At 43.1% G+C, this 19,223-nt stretch overlaps 1 protein-coding gene across 1 annotated transcript in view; it reads left to right on the top strand.

Moving 5' to 3' along the window:
- Window positions 1-7,312, top strand: part of LOC102027879 (inhibitor of carbonic anhydrase-like) — a 51,683-nt gene extending 44,371 nt beyond the window's left edge. The window contains exons 14-17 of the mRNA XM_005406810.2: window positions 3,920-3,984; window positions 4,628-4,812; window positions 6,226-6,412; window positions 7,121-7,312. Of these exons, the coding sequence (XP_005406867.1) occupies window positions 3,920-3,984; window positions 4,628-4,812; window positions 6,226-6,412; window positions 7,121-7,155 (472 nt within the window). The 3' untranslated portion in view covers window positions 7,156-7,312. The remainder of the gene's footprint in view (window positions 1-3,919; window positions 3,985-4,627; window positions 4,813-6,225; window positions 6,413-7,120) is intronic.
- Window positions 7,313-19,223: the final 11,911 nt, after the last annotated feature.

Genomic DNA, 19,223 nt, shown 5'->3' with positions numbered 1-19,223 from the left:
GAGACTCTAGAAAGGACTCTTATTCAGACACCAGCAGTCTACTCCATCCTGCCCTCTCCAGAGTTTTGTCTCTTTCATAAGCCATACGTAAGTTACAGAAATGTATGCTGAATGGTAAAGCTAAGCTGAAATAGTTTAACTTTTCTTTACATTAGAAAGTAGATTGGTATCAAGTTCAGTCCCATTTTGATATCATTATGATGACAGTACAGAGCATCTAGAATTGCTCTTCCTAGAACTGTATCACACTAAAATAAAGATGAACCCAGAAAGAGCAATCCTAGCTTCAGACAGTTCATTCTCCAGTCTTTCCAGAACCTAATTTGATAATCTGTGTATCTCTCCTGCCACTGGAATCAGTTTTACTATTGGTTTTAAAAAACATACCTCCTTATTTTGTTGGCACCCAGGCAGACTACTTCTGCCCCACCTCTCCCTTTGGTCTACCATGCAGCTGAAAGTACACCTTTAATTCACCAAATGCCTCTATGCTGCTGAATCTGAAGACCAGTCTTTAGATCTTGCATTGCTTGATCTACCAGCACCAATGGCTGTGCTAGTTACTTCCTCCTGGTAGATATATTTTCTTCCTTGGCTGCCAGAAGACCAGATTCTTGTATTCCTCGCTCCCTCTCCTAATATTGCACCTCAGCTCTTTACTGGCTCCACTTCACTTTCCAAACCTCTTTCCCAACATGCTGACATGCTCCAGGGTTCCATCCTCACAAGTCTTCTCTCTTCATGCCCCATCTTTCATGGTTTTATTGAGTCTCTATGCATCCATAGCTTGACAGTTCCCAAGTTCACATTCCAGTTCTGATGTCTCCCCCAAATTCCAAATAAAGCTCTGGGCTCATATATTCAGCTGCTTACTGGTTATCTGTCTTGGTTATTTAACCACCATCTCAAATGTAAGCATTCACAACTGAGCTCCTGAAATTTCACACACTGCCACCCAGACATGCCTTTTCCAGTCTTCTCCATCTCAGTTAAGAGAAACTCCATTTTCCTTTTTGGAAAAAAAGTCAAAACTTTGCCATTATCTATGTCTCCTCTGTTCTCTCACACTCTTTATATGTATGGTTCATCTTCAAATCGTGTCAGTTCTACCTTCCAAAGGTACCAGAATTGACCCCACCACCCACCTCCACTGACACCATCCTGGCCAAAAAACGCCACCACTCTCTTGATTTTTATAATGACCTAAAGCTGTATGCATTTTCCCTCTCGTCTCTCTCCACACAACACACCGCCTAGAGTTGGAACATGAATCAAAGCATTAGACTTCTCTGCTCAGACCTCTAATGAGTTCTTATATCACTCAGGATAAAAGTCAAAGTCCTTTCTTTGCCCTTTGCGACCTGGAGAGATCCCTCCTGACCTCATCCCTACTTCCTATCCCCTTGCTCTCTGCTTCAATAATCTCAGCAATCTGGTTCCTTGAGGCGCTTGGCTCAAAGGCCTCTGACTTGCATAACCCCCACCTGGAATGAATGCTCTTCCTCCTCACCTCACCACACCCTGTTCACTCTCTTCCTCTTGGACTTCTTAGGGAAATCTTTCCTGGCTACTGTCTCTAAAATTTCACATCCCTTTCTCTTGCTTTTTTTTTTCATCACTTATTCTGAAGCATTTGCCATATTTTGTCTACTCACCTCGTTTCATATCTCTTCTCTAGTAAAATGAATAAGGACTTCTTTGGTATGAGAAGACCTTGAAAGAACCAGCTTATGCCAAGGGGAAGTTTTAATAGGTGCCCTGGGGGCTCCCTCTGTGTGAGGGGCTGAGTCAGGAGGCAGCCAAGATGCTTAAAGGGTTGCATTGCCACGTACCATTCAGATGTGCACTCCAGATAAACAATGGATGGTTTCTTAGTTTCCGGAGACTCTCTGCTTCTCCTACCCATGCCCCTCCCCTTTCTGCACCTCTGCCTCACGTGCTCCCTCCTGCAGGGTGGTTTTCTCTGTTTCTCAATCCATGTGGACCAGCAGTCCCAGTGTTGTTACAGCACCGCGAGTGTAAAGGAGCAAACAGAAACCATAACATATTATTCCCAATTTCTAGAGGAAAGCTTCCTGCCCAGACAGCTCATACAGTGAAGTGACATTTAAAGACACAGCTGCCTCCATTGTGACCAGGTAGGCCTGAGGCAGAGGGAGTCCCTTCTCAAAAAAATAACTAGGCTCAAAGGTGCAGCTGAGAGCCACAATTTTCAAAGTAAAATTACACAAATTTTTGTGTTTTCTAGATTTAAAAAAAATCACATTACAGTTACATAGGATGGCTGATGCACAAAAATGACAAATACATAAGTAGAAAAGAATAAAGTTTCCAGGGAAATCCAAGACATGATGCACTTTGGTCTATAACAAGGATGACACTGAAAATCACTGGGGAAAAGATGACTTGAGAGGGGACATAGAATAGTGCTCAGAACTGGCCCTGGATCTGGCAACCCTGGCACTGAGTAAACTGGTCCTAGGAGCTGGATTGGGGAGGGCCAGGTAGTAAGGAAGGCTGATTCCTTTTAGCATTTGAATGAGCAGGAAAGGGATCTATTGCAGGCAGTAGTGTGGAATGGGAGAAGGGTTTGGGGTTTTAAATAAAAGACATAAATGCTGATGAGCATTTCCAGCGAACGAGGGAAGGTTATTCTATGAGAGAAAGAGTATCCAGCAGAAGGTTCCCACAGGTGGGGACAGGGCCGGGTTGCAGAGCACCTGGTGAGGACGCCTTTGTCGAGCGAGCAACCTTTGGTCTCTTACCGGCATGGTGGGAGAGAGCCACCAGAACGAGCTGGCAGGCCTGGAGGGCGGCTGCAAGGAGAAAGTCGTGAAATGATTTCTGCTGTTCACTAGGACAGGAACACATTCAGAGCATGTGTGTGGCAGGGAGAGACAGGTGTGGAGAGACAGGTTTGCGGAAGGTGGGGATACTTCAAAGTAGGTGCCTGGCTGTCTGAAGCAGCAGCTCATACTTGGACATGAGTGAGAACCTCCTAGAGGCTGGTGGAGGCTGATTCCAGAGTCCCATCTCCAGAGTTTCTCACCCAACAGCAGGTCTTGTGGGGCAAGTGCTTGAGTTCCTAACAGATTTCTTCCTGGTCCTGATGCTGCTGGTTCCTAGCCTCCAACTTTGAGAACCGCTGGTCTAGAGTAGAGGAAGGCTGGCAGGAATGCCCAGATGACATTATTGATCAGGAAGGTCTCTGTCTACCTGACCTTAAGGGCACCTAAGATAGATGATCTTGATGATCCAGGAAGCAACCTATGGGTGTAAAGGAGAAAAGTAGGGTGAGAGGCTTCAGCAAATTTGAGTGGGAGTAACTGACGTTAGTTAGTATGGAGGCATCTAAAGTCAGGAGAGAGAGTGAGAGGTGCTCTGATCATTAACAGTCATTTCCAACTGACTGAATGACACAAACCTGATTTTTAATGTGTTCAACATTCCTCAGAAAGGATATATCTGAAACACAGAGACACCTGATCATGGCATTCAGTGAGGTACGTTCATTCTTATTATTACTACACAGACATATGAGTAAGGTGAAACTCCTCCAAAGTCACCTCTTTTACACTCACTGTAGTCCTGATGTTATGAATGCTGGTCCAATCAGAGAGTCACCCCTTGGATACCCCTGTTCCCAGGACAACATGAGCATCCCCTCTACAGAAACTCATCAGGATCTGAAATGAGGACCTAAACAATGGTTGTCTGTGACCTAAACTCAATAGGCAGCTCTCCCTTTTTATCACTTTCACTCTAATGCCCAGGGATGACATGGGTGTTACGGTTGCTTGTGAGAAAGTGTTGGACATGTAGAAAGGATGTGACTCCCTCTTGTTGCCCCCCTTTCACGTCTACTGACCCTGCCTCCCTTCCACTTCCACTCCTCACTGAGCCAGTGCTTGCTCTGCAGGTGTCTGGTCGAGAAGGGAGATGTAGCCTTCGTGAAGCACTCCGCAGTCCTACAGAACACTAACGGTATGTGCCTGCCTTTCCTTTGCTACCTTGGAAAACTCCGAGTGTCCTGTGTGGAATCACCTTTAACAGGGAAATTGGGGAGTTTTATTAACCCTACCAGGATCCAGTGACTTATATTAATAATATCATAATATTGTCCACTTAGGGAATGAGAAAATTTTTCCTGTCTATTCAGAGTCTGGGGTGGGCATTCACTATCACCTTTGCCTTGGGCTCAATAGGCAGAGAGTCTGCATGTCTGACTCCTGTGATTTATGCATTCTTTATATATTCTGGGTGCAAGTTTCTGCCAGCTATGCATATGGAAACGTATCCTGTCCCTGTCTGTGCCTCACCTTTGCACTTTTTTAGTGGTATGTTTTGATTGAATTTTCTAAATTTTAATATAGTTCAACTTATTGATCTTTCCCTTTCTGGCTAGTTCTTTTTCCAGCTTGTTTTAAGAAATCTTTGCCTTTAATAGGACTGAACATTTTCTAACAAAAAGGTTCTGATTTTGTGGGTTTTTCTCTTTAGTGTGTGTGTGTACGTGCATGCATGTGTGTGTTTAGTGACTCCCAGACACTGGCGGTGGGTTCTTCCCGCGGTGAGGGTACCTTGACCAAGGCTGTCAGCTGTGGCCGATCCAGATTTCTCTTCCCAGGGAAGAATCCTGAGGTGTGGGCTAAGGATCTGAAGCAGGAAGACTTCGAGCTGCTGTGCCTCGACGGCACCAAGAAACCTGTGACTGAGGCTAAGAGCTGCCACCTGGCCACGGTGCCAAATCACGCTGTGATCTCGAGGAAAGATAAGGCAGACTTCGTTCGCAGAATACTCTTCAACCAACAGGTATGGGTGCGCAGGGCTCACACCCTGCCCACTGGGTGCTTATTTCCATTGTGGAGATGCACAGATGCACCCAGCCCGGCCTCACACACTTTCTCCCCAGGCAGGGGGACCTGGGTCTTCCAGCTGTGCCTCTGATTACTGCTGTGTCTGTGTTTATTTCCTGCTCTGGGGATGTCTCAGACTGAGAAAAGCTTAGACATATAAGCATCTGAGTGTTGGCTTGAGACTCACTCGAGCAGATTCCTGGCTCCTTTCTGGACTTATTCAGTTACTCCATGAAAACGAACCTTGTCTTTGTCTTCTATGGCAGAGGTAAAGGAGTTGGCTCCGTGCCCTTCCTGCCAGGCTCAGTTTAAATGCAGGAAAAGCAGAATGGAAGTTGCTCTGCCTGACCTATGGGTGGATCCAAATATGCTTTTGCAAGCTGGGCAGCCTGGGCACTGCTTTTTGTTTTATTTTGTTTTGTTTTAATGTTTGCTTGCAACACAGAATAATGATATCAATTCTGGGGAATTGCTACATTCAAATAACATATCCAGATAATCTTGGGGGAAAGCCCAAAGCCTCCTCTGCTTTTTGCACTAGCATTCCTCATTCTTGGAGGTTCTGCAAATGAGAAGTTTATGTTTTAGTATATACCATACATCCCAGTTAAAGGATCACGATCCAGGAAAAGCTGTCAGCATAAGAGGTTCTTGTTGTGGGCTTTTAACATGTTCCCGCCAGCTTGAACCACTGATGGTATAAATGGATCTAATTACTTTTCTTCATCTTTTTTACTAATAAAATTAATAAAAAGCCACCTAATGGGACAAGCCACATGGCAGGGATACATACAAATTATGGCCCTGTCATTGAACACGTTACAAGGCAAGTCCCACATAGATAAACTGTCACGTTGGCCACAGGGAAATGGGCAAAGAACAAAAGGGGGAGCACAAAAAGGTGGAAATGGTTGGGCACCTGAGGCTGATCCAGATCACAGAAGAGGCAAGATATCAAGGGTTCCAAGCAGCAGAAAGACATGAAAGTATGATGCAGAAAGTTGAAAACATCTGGCAGTGGCTGGCGAAATAGTGGCAAAGTGGAAAGCGTAGAGCTTTTTCTATTTGCCAGCTACTTTACATACATCATTGTACTATCTGGTGTTTTATCTATTTACAAATGAGCGAACTAAGGCTCATTGAGCTCAACAGAGAATTTTCCTACAGTTACACAACAAAGAAAAAACAGGGCCAACACCTGAACCCAGAGACCATGCTTCTGCCGTGCACCTCCTAAGTTATTACTATGCCTTGGGTTTCCCAGGGGCTGGAGCTGAGCAGTCCAGCAGACTCAGGTCTCCTAGGCAGAAGTCATAGCCCCGTGCTCTCTGGAGCCCATGGTCACTCACTGTCTGTATGTCTGACCCAGGAGCTCTTTGGAAGAAATGGATTTGAATATATGATGTTCCAGCTGTTCGAGTCCTCAAGCAAGGACCTGCTGTTCAGCGATGACACGGAATGTTTGGCAAACCTAGGGAACAAAACAACTTATGAAAAATTCTTAGGGCCAGAGTATCTTATGGCTATGGCTAACTTGAGACCATGTTTAACCTCTGGTAAGTAGAATGAAACACCAAAGAGAAATATAGTGGAGATCACAGAAAACATATTTGTATTAAGGGCCAGGGTGCCACACCTGGACTAGTGTGCATAGGAACACAAAGATGTGGGGGCTTCCTTCTGGCCCACAGGAGAACTCAGTCACAGATGGAGCCACTTAATCAGACCATAAGGAAAGACACTATCTGGAAAGGCATAGGGTGTTTGAAGGAGAAATGAAGTATAGAGAAACTTGGGATCACTTGGGAGTTGAACCTGTTTTCAAGTGTGCTTCCTTTAACAAAACAAACATGAGTGCGAACACCTCTTGGGAAACGACACATGCTATATGTACTACCGTAGAGGCCACTCTTCAATGGTTTTAAGAAGCATAGTTAATGCTACAGTAGGCCCTTTCTCATTATGCACATTTTAGATGGCATAGCTGCCTCAAAAACAAGGGAATTGGAGGGATAACATTAGAGCTGGGACAATGAAATCATTGAGTATTCTTAAATTTTTGTTGAATTATATCATGTGTTGGAGATGATGAGAGCAGGACAAAAGGACAATGCAGGTATTTAAGGACAGGGCGCAGGATATGTCTGTGTGTGTTGTAAAAAGTCTTTATTAACTACCATTTACTGTTAGAAGTTAGGAGCAGAACTGTGTTTTGTAAGTGCTGGCAGCACTTGATGGTCTTCCTCCTGTGTTATACTTTGCAGAACTTCTGGATGCCTGCCTTTTCCACAGGAATTAAAAACTGATCAGGCAGCTACACAGATGCCAGAAGCCTCAATACGGCGGGACCAATTCTCATTCATTTCTATGTGGATGTCTGCTAATATCAATTATTTTTCTAATTTTCAATTACAATTGTACAAAAATTAAAGCAAATAAAAATTATGTCCTTGAAAGCCTCATTAAATGCTCTCAGATTTTTTTGGAAAAACATATTTCTTTATATTAAAATTATGCTTCTGAATTTAATATGCATTAAATTTTACCGGTTTAAAAGAACTCTACAACATAACCTCAATTTCTCTCCTTATACTCTAATGATTTTACCCAAGAGCCAAGTCGTCCAACTACAGTTTAAGCCATGAATCTGCCTGGAGAAAGTGTGAGTGGTGATGGGAAGGTGACCTGATGGCCCTGCTGTGTGCGGTATCAAGGGCTTACATAATGAAAGAGATAAGGGATAATTTTGTGGTTTTTAAAAGTATATTTCAACATTTGTTGTGAATAATGTCAAGTGGAGTCAAACTCTTAGTTCAGGTTTATTGGAAAATATTAAAATTACTGCAAACTCAATCTTACTCAAATCTTACTACTCATTTTGCCAGCTTCCTAAAAGTATGATGACTGATACACATAGTTCTTTTAAAACGGTTTATCACAGATTTTGTAATTTATTTAAAAGTACCATTTACTAAATGCATGTATTTAATAAACTGCCACCTACTTAATTGGTTACCATAGTTCCACCCTTTGGTAGTGGTACAGAAAAGCCAATATCAAACCAAATGGAAGACCTTTCGCACTGAGGAGTTAGAAGGCAACTTTTATTATGCTAGTGGCCTGGGGAATCCAGAGTCAATCACCACCCCAGAGACAAGTTTGAGTTCAGGTTAAATATGGTTTGCAGTGGGAAGTGCAAAGCTGATAGCAGGTTATTCCATGATTGGATACATGGATTACATGAATTAAGTCATATGTCGTCAGGTGGATTTACTTAAATTGTTTATCATTAAACAGGAACATTCTGGGAAGGAGTAGGGGCAGTTGTGAGTGGAGCAAGTAGCTTTAAATGGGTCCTTGACTGGGCCAGTCTGTCCCAGACATGAAGTCCTTGAAGCAGGTTGGAAACAATATATATTTTTCTAACTAAGGAAAACACAAGCTGGACACAGTCAAGTCAGCCCAGTGCATTATCAAAGAGAAGCAGACAGTCAAGGCTGGCTGACCTCAGCTAGCTGCATGACAGGCAGCCTGAGCAGTCACGCGCTATGGGCTGATGTCTAACTTCTGCTATACACAGGCATACCTATCTTTTATGCTGGGGTTTCTGGAAGATTCTCCTCTTCACAAATCAACAGGTTCTGTTGCCCAAAGCCTTAGATACTGTTGACTCTAAGGCATGAGTTTCTGTTATCTGTTTCTTCCACCAGGAGAATAAACTTGTAGTCCTAAATAGCAGAGCTAAGGCAGGAGTTGAAGACTTTGGTATCACAGGGGTCTCTCATTGGCATGAGTGATTGCTGTACCTCATCTCCACTTCCTCCCTATTCTAAGAACTTGGAAAGAAGGCCAAGGATTTCAACATATGGGAAGTACTAATGGACCCCACTGAAGATTAATAAAGGTAGGAACTTCCCCTGTTAACACACACACACACACACACACACACACACACACACACACACACCTCTTTGCATATAATTTTTTGTGCATTCATTGCTTCAGTTCTGTGATTCTCTTGAAACCCCATAATCCCTTCCCTCAGAGAGAAGGCTGTGGATTGAGGTTTGTTAAGCTGTTTTTAGGTAGATGGCACCCTGTGGGGCTGCTAAGACCTGTTGAATTACACATATGAACAAGCTGTATATATTTACAAAGGTCTATTTATGGGTATTAGTTAGGACAACTAAAAAGGCTAGATCATGTGATTATAGAAACCAAGAATTGACACAAATTGTTTATAAGTCTATAAATCTGTATAGATCAGAGGTTTACTTTGAACACTGGGAATCCAGTGAACTTTGATTTTTCTCTTTCCATGGAAAGTCCCCATGCAAAATGGGGACATTAAACAATGCCATTGGCTGTGGGGGCAGCAGAGAGATCGGGGTTCTGTTTGTTTTGGCCCTGGGAGCATTAGACTCTGCTCAGCTTAAACAGCTATCTGTCTATGGGTCCATCTGAAGATCTTGGAACTTCACTTCCTTTGGTGAAAGAGCAATGAGGAGTAAATTCTAAAATAAGCTTGAGACAAAAAATGCTAATGGCACCTCCCAAGAATGTCACATGATGTTGGGAACAGTTCAGGACATTGAGCCCAAATTCTTAGGTTCCAAAATTCCTTGACTACAGGGAAGCCTACCAGTTATACTCACTGGTAGGGCTTGTTAACATAGCTTCTCAGGGTATGTTTTGTTGAAGGGTGCAGGAGCAAAAGAGAGAGCCAGCCATTAGAAAATCAGGCAGACCCACTTCATTAATCCACTGACTGTGTGCTCAGTACGTTGTCTGTGCTAGGGGTTCTATAATGATGATAGTAGTTATCTCCATCTATTAGTGACTGTCATGTCAGGCAGGGCCAGCTCCTCAATAGCATGCCAGTAATCCTCACTATGACAAGGGAGGACTTGTATTCCTTTTACTCATGAGAGCATGGAGCCTAGGAGTACATAAGTAATTTGTCCCGTGCTATGCAGCTTCTAAGTAACCTAAGACTTAAGCCCAGTCTTGGAATCTAATCCATGCCCGTTTTATTATTCCACAGACTGCCTATGATAGCATCAAGCTCCAGTCCTCAAGAATGAACAGGTGAATAGAAGAGAGGCACAGGTAACTGATGCACAGAGAAAAACACTGCCAGGATCTATCTGCTCTGTTCTCTAGAAGGCATTCTCTAGGATCTAGCAGTTTGCATCGCGCAGGGCTCTGCGATACAGATGGGGCTGAGGGGCCAAGCCGAGGGAGGTTGTGCACACAAAACTAAAAGCAGGGAGATACTGATCAGAACATAGACAAAAATAAGGAAGAGAATAAGAATGTTCAGGTTACTGTACTACCATAAGTAACTTAATTGCTAAGTTAGAATCCACAATAAGTTGATGAAGCAGGCATTAGTATTCCCATTTCCTACTTGGGAAAACTGAAGCAGTAAGAGCTTAAGTAACCTGCCTAATTCACTATTCAACCTGAAGATCTTAAGGTATACAAGCAAATGAACAAAACCACTCCAACTTCCAGGGTATCTATAGGCATGGGGTATCTATAGGTAGGGGCAAGCCCTACCAGTGAATCTAAAGGGGAACCATGATCTCCTCTTGTACAAGGCCTGGCAGCTGTGACATCCTCCTGTGTTTATTGATTGCTCCCCTACCCACACTACATTGCTGTTTTGCACTGTGCATATGGTTTTTAAATATAGATCTGGGAATCAACTCCACTTCTGGGAGCGAACTTCTCTACCTGAGATTCAATACCTGATGTCCTGGCCCACTTCACAGAATGCTCCCAAAGTTCTGTCTTCCTTTCTTCTCCCAGCATCCTACTTTGTCTCCAAGGAGTTGGTGATTGAAGCCACTGCTGTGACAGGTAGTGCCTGTCTCACAATTTTGCCTGACTCTACCCTGCCATGGAGCACTAACCTGAGCCCCAACCCTGAACTCTAATCTCCTTCCCGTTTTTTCCAGGTCTTTCCAGGTGTCCTGTAAACACAGCACGCCAGAGGAGGCCAGTACTCCTGCTTGCCTGCCTTTGGTCAGGGACTTTTGTTCCTTTACATGCAGGACTTCACAGAGTCCATTCAGATCCAGGGTCAGTGGCCTTGCCGGCTGTTGGCTTATGGGTTAGCTAGGGCTGGGTTAAGTTGAACATTATCCTGACAAGGAAAGGTCTTTGCTTACAGAATGGATTACTCTGGCTTTTGAAATGAAGACAAACAGCCCTTGTCTCTCCACACTCATTACAGAAGAATGACTGAGTGGAGGAAAAGGAGCCTGGGGCTTCTAGACATTGGAAGATTCTGAGCATCTCCACTAAGTTCTTCCTCTATTCCGCACATCTCCTGCTCTCTGCCCTTCGCAAGGCCACCCAGACTGTGGAAAAACAGATAAAAAGACCTCCCATTCCCCTTCTCCTTCCCTTGCTCTTCCTTTCTCTCTCCCTTTTTCTTTCTTCACTTTGAAAACCATGTATTCACTCTCTTCCCTTTCCTTGACATGACTGGGGCAGGGGAGCCTGAGAGGCTGAGGTCAGGAGGCAGCGGGAGGATCAGAAGGTTGATTACACACAGCAGAAATCAGTAAGGACTAGGGACAGGGAGACTATGAAGACCTGAGTTTCTTACTGCCAGAGAAGCGAGCTGCAGCTATGGGAAGGAGGAAATCCACAATATGTGCTGAGGGATCCAGTTGGAATTGGAGGAGTCATTGTGAGCTCATGTTGTCAGAGAAGGAAGAAGGGAGGGAAGGAGGGAAACAGAGAGACTAAAATGGGTACCGGTACAGACATAAGTATATAAACTGTACACATACACAGTCCCTGGCTCTGTCTGTTGAAAGTCGTAGTATCAATGACTCCAAAAGTCAGCATTTGCTTTTTAAACAGCTTTCTCCACCAGAGAGTAAATCTTAGAAAATAAAGTTTCAGAAATAGAGATTCCAGAGCTCACACAAGAAAAATACAAAGCAAGCCTGAATATCTTAATGTGCCAGCAAGTGACATGTTTAAAAAAATGAGGGGGCTTATAAAAAGTACACAGGCATTGGCTTGGAGGGCTGCTGGCTGGCCAAATATGCAACCATCTGAGCATTAAAAGACAGTCATAGACTGTAACCTACTGAGTCAAATAGTCAAATAGTCCATGTTGATATAAACAAGAGGAGATAAATCATGAAGAAAGGGAGGCTCTTTCTCACTTTAGAATACTAACTAATAAATGTAGATAAATCAGAAAATCATTTGGTAATCAATATAACACTAATTCTGGCAACAATCATCAATGAATGGTAAAATTAGTGGGTGAAAGACTTATTAAAAAACACATTAAATTGTTTCAAAGTATCTCCCTACAAACTATGCACTGATTAAAAAGGGAAAAATCAGTAGTACAATTATATTTCTGATGTCTATTGGTATACTGAAAGGAACAGTTAATGCTTAAATTTTTTTGGCCAATTTTGCATGCTTATATCTCATGATCTGAACAACTACTTTGAAAACAACAATATGCAATATAACAACCATTGTTGAATTGCTACCATCTTGTTTAGTGAAGCTCTGTATCATTTCTAATGTTTTGTTTTATTATTTTTTATTTTCTTTCATTGTTTGATCAGTTTTGCATTCTTACATCGGGTAATCTCAGCAACTTTGTTGAAGATAACAATATGTAATATACCAACCACTGTTAATTTCCTATCATTTTATTTTGAAATTCTGTATCACTTTTACTGTTTTTGTGTTTGTTGTTTTTTTTTTCTCTTTAAAATAAAAAAAGGGAAAAATCGTGAATTTGAGGGCTGATGATGTAGCTCAGTGGTAGAGCACTTATCTTGGGTTCGGTCCCCAGCACTACAAAACAAAACAACAGCAAAACAGCAAAACACCCGCCTCCAGTGATTTCCACTGGAGAACACTGTCAGACACCACTCCCAAGAAAACAGCTAGTAGAACCAATAATGAAACAAATCCTATTGCATGCCTTGTAAGAAAGTAGCATCATGTCTGTGGTATTGCTTCCAAAAATACACAACTTTACTCTAATTATGAGGTAACAAATCAAATACCCCAATTGAGGGACTTTCTCTAAAATAGCTGTCAAACACAAAATAGCATGCTAAACCCCACCATTAGGACACAGACCAGCTGAGTCCAGAATGCTAGAAATTCCAAAGGATGAAGCTCTTGTTTCTTCAACTCAAAGCATAAAATCCAGGGGATTATTTCAGAGTAAAGGAGTAAAGAGATATGCAGGTCTTGTGTAGGATCTACTTTGAACACCTAACTCAATTTTCTGAAAAGAAAACCTTTTTGAATGGTATATTGAGTAGATATTAAATATTTACAAGGAGTAACTGGTAATTTTGATTTTTGAAAAAAATTTTATATGTTAAAGATGCATACTTTTGTGGGGGAAATAATATAGCAATTGTCATCCTAGCAAAAAGTGAGGGAGGGAGGAGAGTGAAGTAAGATTGACAAAATACTGACAGCTGTTAAAAGTTGGAAAGTTGTTTGTGGAATTTTATTATGTTATTTTTCTCTATCTCTGTGTATGTTTGAAAGCTTTCATAGATATATGGAAAAGAAAGAGGAGGAAAAGAAATATCTAAAAAGGGCTTTAAACCATCACCAGTCAAAAGTTATTTACTTCCTGTGTGGAAAATAGGCATAAGAGTGGAGTGTATGTCTATTTGTGGTGTACATGTACATATCCTTACATATCCAAATGTATGATTGGCTTACGTCATCTTCATTTTATACTGTTAGTCCAATAGTAGTGGTGTCATAAGCCATGAAATAACACAGTTAGATAACTTCATGCGTAGTTAACACCTGAATTCAACAAAGTGGACAATTGTACTATCTGTGCCAGGAGTTGAACAAACAAGGTTAGAAAAATCAAATCTTAGCTTGCCTCACTGTGCAGAATTAACTAAATGTATATCTAAGACATTTTGCATTTCCATATAAACTTTAGAATTATACTGTTAATTTACACCAAAAATATAAAGCACTTCTCAGGGATTTGGGAATACATTGAATCTATAAATTGATTTGGGGAGAATTGAGATCTTTACAAATATTGCCTCTTTCACTCAATGTTTAGATACACTAGTTTTTTTTTTTTGGTTTTTCTCCAGTACCGGGAACCGAACTCATGACCTTGCGCTTGCCAGGCAGACGCTTTGCCGCTGAGCTAAATCCCCAGCCCCTAGATACACTAGTTTTTGATGTACTTAGATTTCTTTTTATTTTAATAATACTTTGTAGTTTGCTGGATAAAAGTTTTAAATATCTTTTGCTAGATTTATTCCTAAATATTTGTTTTTCTCATAGCACTTTAGATAGCACTTTTAGTAATCTTTATTTTCATTTTGTATAGATAAGTATAACTGATTATCGTATATTTGCCTTTCATCCAACTCTATTTCTTTTCTTTTCTTTTTTGTGGCACTGGGGATTGAACAGAAGACCTTTTCATGGAGATATATTCCCAGTTCTTTTTTATATTTTATTTTGAGACATGATCTCACTAAGTTGCTAAGTTATCCAGGCTGGGCTCAAACTTGTGGTCCTATTGCCTCGGCATGCCAGAGTGCTGGGATTACAGGTAGTACCACACCTAGCACATCCAACTCCTTATTTCTTAAATAAAGTAAAATCATTGCTTTAAATTCTCTACATATGTAATTATATCATCCACATTGGACTGGAGAGGCCCTCCAGTTATAATGTTAACTAATATATCATCCTGATTGGACTGGAGAGGCCTTCCAGTTATAATGTTAACTAATACTGTTCTAATACTGTTCTTGAATTCAAAGAGAAAGCTTCATTCTACATTTCACCACTACGTACACTTTACGTAGGTTTTTATTATCTGCAAACACTCTTTATGCACTTAAGGTGCATAAAAAGAGGCTTTTTTATGAATGGATGTTGAATTTTATCAAATGATGTTCTTATCCTCTCATAATGCAATCACTCTCTCTGATAATGTATCAACATTATCTCAGAAGATAATTTGCGTTCCTGGAGTAAACCCAATTGGGTAACCATGAAGTTTTGTTGGATTCCATTTGCTAATTTTTGCATAAATTTTTTTGTATCTGTGTTAATAAAAGACTTTTTTTTATGTTGGTCATGATACCTTTGTTGATTTTTATTTTTCAAATATACAATGTTCTCAAAACCTTAGAAGGGATTCTTCTACTTTTATGTGTCCTGAAGGAGCATGTGCAAGACTGGTGTAGTTCTTCAATGTTTATAGAATGCATTCCACTAGGCTATAGACTATGATTCTGCATAAGGGACATATTTTCATGGACTCTGTTGTGGAAAGAATGGAAGCTTTGAGAATCTTCCATTATCTAAGGACTTCTGGGGGTGTGGGGGAGTGGTGGAGTCACATGCCATCTCAAAATGTCTGACATTGTCCTAAGGGGCCCTGCCCTGTCTCCAGCCTGCTGGACACACAGTTCTCCACAGCCCCCACCCCAGAGGGCCTGCAGGGTGATCACCCTTCCAGGTTCTCAGGCTGCCAGCTCGCTCCCTCCCTATAGGGACCCAGACCCAGAATCAGAGAAGGCTCTGGTGTCGGGCAGAGGACAACGTACGGGAGGGGAAGCGGGGACTGCTTGAAGCAGACAGAGGTTCTTTGTTTGTTCTGCTTTTGTATAAATTGGGCAACATTTGGAAACAGCAAATATTGGTACAGAGGCCCACTGCCTTCCTGCCCACCCACTTCTGGGCAGCTTCCCTGACTCTCTTCTGCACGTACACACGATTTCATCTTTTTTTCTGTAAGAGGACCAGCTCTGTAGTAGAGGTTAAGGGTTTTATTCTGTTTGTGTAGGAAATTTGGGTCATGCATGGATTGGTCTGGAACCGGAAGTCCCTTTAGCTCCTTTCTCAATCTTTCTCCATTTCCTTCTCTTACTCTCTCACCTGCCTCACCCCTCCCCTCCTCTCTGGTCCTGTCTAAGTAAAGAGAAGATCAGCATCAAGCAGGGTACTGTGGTTTGGAGAAGGTTGGGACTAGGAGATTTGACTTCCAGCTTCAAAACTCAGTAAAGAAGAAGTCATCGCTTTTCTAGAGTGTTCACCAGTGGAAAACAAGGCTACTGATTTCATTGTGTAGGGCTGTTGGTTAGGATCACAAGATCTTGCCCCAGAACAATGCCTGGCACATGCAAGGGGATAAAAAATGAATTCCTTCCAGCTGAATGTGATACAGCCAGCCTCCGAGTGAAGTCCTGACTGATCCGTCCCATCACTGGCACAGCCTGGGGCCATGTGACTGTGGAGAAGCAGCAGAGCTGAGAGCCCATGTCACCCCTTTCTGTGTGGCCCTCTACGAACCCTGTGATTCTTGGAAAGACAGTGTCCTGGGCAGATAGGTCCAGCCTAGAACCAGATCGCCTGCTTTTGCCTTCAGGTCAGGTTTGCAGCTGACCTTTGATAAGGTATTGTCCTTCCTGGTCCTCAGTTTCTTTGTCTCATCTGCAAGGTGGGGAATCTTGCAAGGGTCAGAGGTCTGCGGGAAGCAGTCAGTGAAGATCAGGGCTCAGCCAATCACTGGGTTGCATGAGAGGGACCATGAGTGTCCACAGTCCAGAGGGTCTCTGGTGTAGAATTAAACACATAAGTCAGGGTACAGGTCCAAGTGCCATGGGCCATCAAAGACGTGGAGCACTGTGGTTTCTACTGCTTACCGCCACACACCCCTATAGACATACAGAGGCACAGGCACCTCATGTAACAATGGTTTTATATGCCTCTAGAGCTGGCCTGCTCAGTCTTTCCTCTGAAAACAATGTGGCAGCTTCTGTCTTCCATGTCTGACAAGTGCTTTCTCCACCTCCCATGAGGCTGTGCACCTCCTTTTTAGTACCTGTCCTGGCCTTGGACTTAGAGCACCCCAACAAGAGCAGGGCCTGGGCTGGCTGGTGGTGGAGAGGGCTCAGCCTGGGCGTAGGATACTGTCTGCTGCTGGGCCCTGGCTAGGCTGTGGACCCACTGCAGCTGGAGGTGTAGCCATGAGAAGGTTCACTCTGTGAGAGTAGGAGAAGTTCAGGGAAGGAAGTTCATTGTCCATTTGCCTTCCATGCTCTGCCCTGGGCACTTTGCTGGTTTTGTAGCATGAGCCTGACATTAGACAACTCCCCTTGCTTCCCCCTCCCCTTCCCTTTCTGGCAGAAGGGCAAGCTCACTGCAGGCCCTAACCAAGGTATCAGCTCAATGTGTGCATTACACTGCTGAGTATCCCCAGGCCCCCAGCCAGCCTCACCTGTGGATCCCTGCCATCTATATGCCCTTACCTCAAGGTCTCTGCACAAATCCAAATTAGTCCCCAATGCCTGCTGCAAGGTGGCAATAAAAATATGCCCTTCCCACCAAGACTCTTATTTTCCCATGGTTCAAGCACAAGGGTCCATGAAAGGGGCAGGAGGCAGTCAAACAGGGCAGCAGCAGCTTCTTCCTCATTAATGAGGCAGATATTTACCTTTGCCCTTGCTAAATTCCTTGCAAAAGTGAGGTGTAAGCGGGGTGTAACCCCTTTGTATAGGAGACAATCTATTGGGATTGGGAGGATATAACCTATCTTCCCATTGTATCTATTGCTATTACAAGAGATTCATAACAAATCATCATTTTCTCATACTTGATATGTGTGTTGATTGGCCCTTTCTCCCCTGCTGGGTCTATAGGTAAAGACCAGAGATAGCAGTCAATGCAGCATGCCTTTGAGGCACCCAAAGGAAATTTAGGGATCACTTCACAGTGAAACGGATCAGAAAGGGGGTGCTGGATGTTGTGGCAGCCTGACCTTGTCTTTTATTTTTGGCAGTTTTTTCTTTCCACGTTTTGTGGTTTGTGTATGCCTGGATAAGTGGATATGCAGATTAGAAAATTTGGCTGTACCTCTCCAACTCTCACAAGATAGTCAAGTGCCTTCAATGTAGTATTCTTGCACGGAAACTGCAATGAGAAGACAACTCTGATGATACAAACACACGAAAACAAAAGTGAAGGAACCCAGTTAGCATGTCTACTAGGCCTGGTATAAGCTTTTTGTAAGCTAAAATATGAGGCAGAATCAATGATCATCTGATTAGACTTGATAAGAAGTAATTTTGAAAACCCTAACATTATCTTTTTTTTGTCTTTTTGAGACAGGATCTCACTATGCAGTTCAGGCTGCCCTTGAGCTTTCTTTGTAGCACAGGCTGGTCTTGAAGTTGCCATGATCTTCCTGCCTCAGCCTTACGTGCTGGGATTACAGGCATGCGCCACCATGCCTGGCTTGTATAATATACAATACAATACTAGAATAGAGTGAATATATATATATTTTTTTTGTACTGGAATTGAACTCAGGGCCTCGTGCTTGCCAGGCAGGCGCTGTGCCTCTGAGCTATATCCCCGGCCCCTACACTACCTTGACAGCTCTCTGAAATCTGGACTTACACTTCACTTGAGGAACCCTGACCTTTTCCTGAGTATAAATTATGCCTGGAGATGTACTTATTGTATACAAGGCAGAATGAACAGAAGGACATTTAAAAAATCTTTGTCTCATCCTTTCATAAATTTCTATTCCTTGTTCATGATCGAAATGAACACAATTTTAATTAAAATACACAAATAGAAGACACGGTTTTTTTGTTTGTTTGTTTGTTTGTTTATAAGGATGTGAATCAGAGCAGATTGTAGACTACTTGGCTACAGGGGGACAGAGTGGCTCTGAAGGTTTGAGAACAGGCCACATCTTCCCTGGGCTGTTCTTTGCCCTAATGTGAAACCGTTCTCTAAGTCCCCTGTGACCGTCCCCAGCCCAGGTTACCTTCCCACAGGACAGTTTCCAGCTCAAGAGCCCGAGACCATGGGGTGGGCAGAACACTGCTCTGCAGGAGCCATACTTTGCCGCTCCAGGAGCAGAATTCCCAGGAACACCTGGGCCAGAGCAAAGGTACTGAATCCCCTTTGTTTATCCTTGAGCCCAACTTTCCTCTACATGCTCCCCCGGGCAGGACTTTGCCTGCCATGCCTGGGCTCCACTTTGGGGTCTAAGGCAGTTCCCTTCTCTCTCTGGGTTCGAGCCCCCGACTTGCACTCGCGCCAGCTCAGGCAGCCTCGTGGCCGGGGCAGAGCCATCCCCGCCCGGTCTGCTGTCGCCGCGCTCCTGGCACAGAGGGAGCAGTGAGAACAAAGAACGGATTTTACTTTCGTTCCCTTCCAGCCAGGATTTTTGTGCTGGATTCCATTGGCGGGTTTGTCACACAGCTCAGGAAATGAGGGGATCATCGGGGAGAAAAGGGACGGGGGATGGATGAGGGGCGATTAGGCAAGAGCTGTGCAAACAAAGGA

This window comes from Chinchilla lanigera, unplaced genomic scaffold (genome assembly GCF_000276665.1).
Source record: "Chinchilla lanigera isolate Chin_1 unplaced genomic scaffold, ChiLan1.0 scaffold00100, whole genome shotgun sequence".
NCBI classification, from domain to species: Eukaryota; Metazoa; Chordata; class Mammalia; order Rodentia; family Chinchillidae; genus Chinchilla; species Chinchilla lanigera.
Note: the sequence above shows the minus strand (reverse complement) of the source record. Positions and strands in the feature narration are given on the sequence as shown.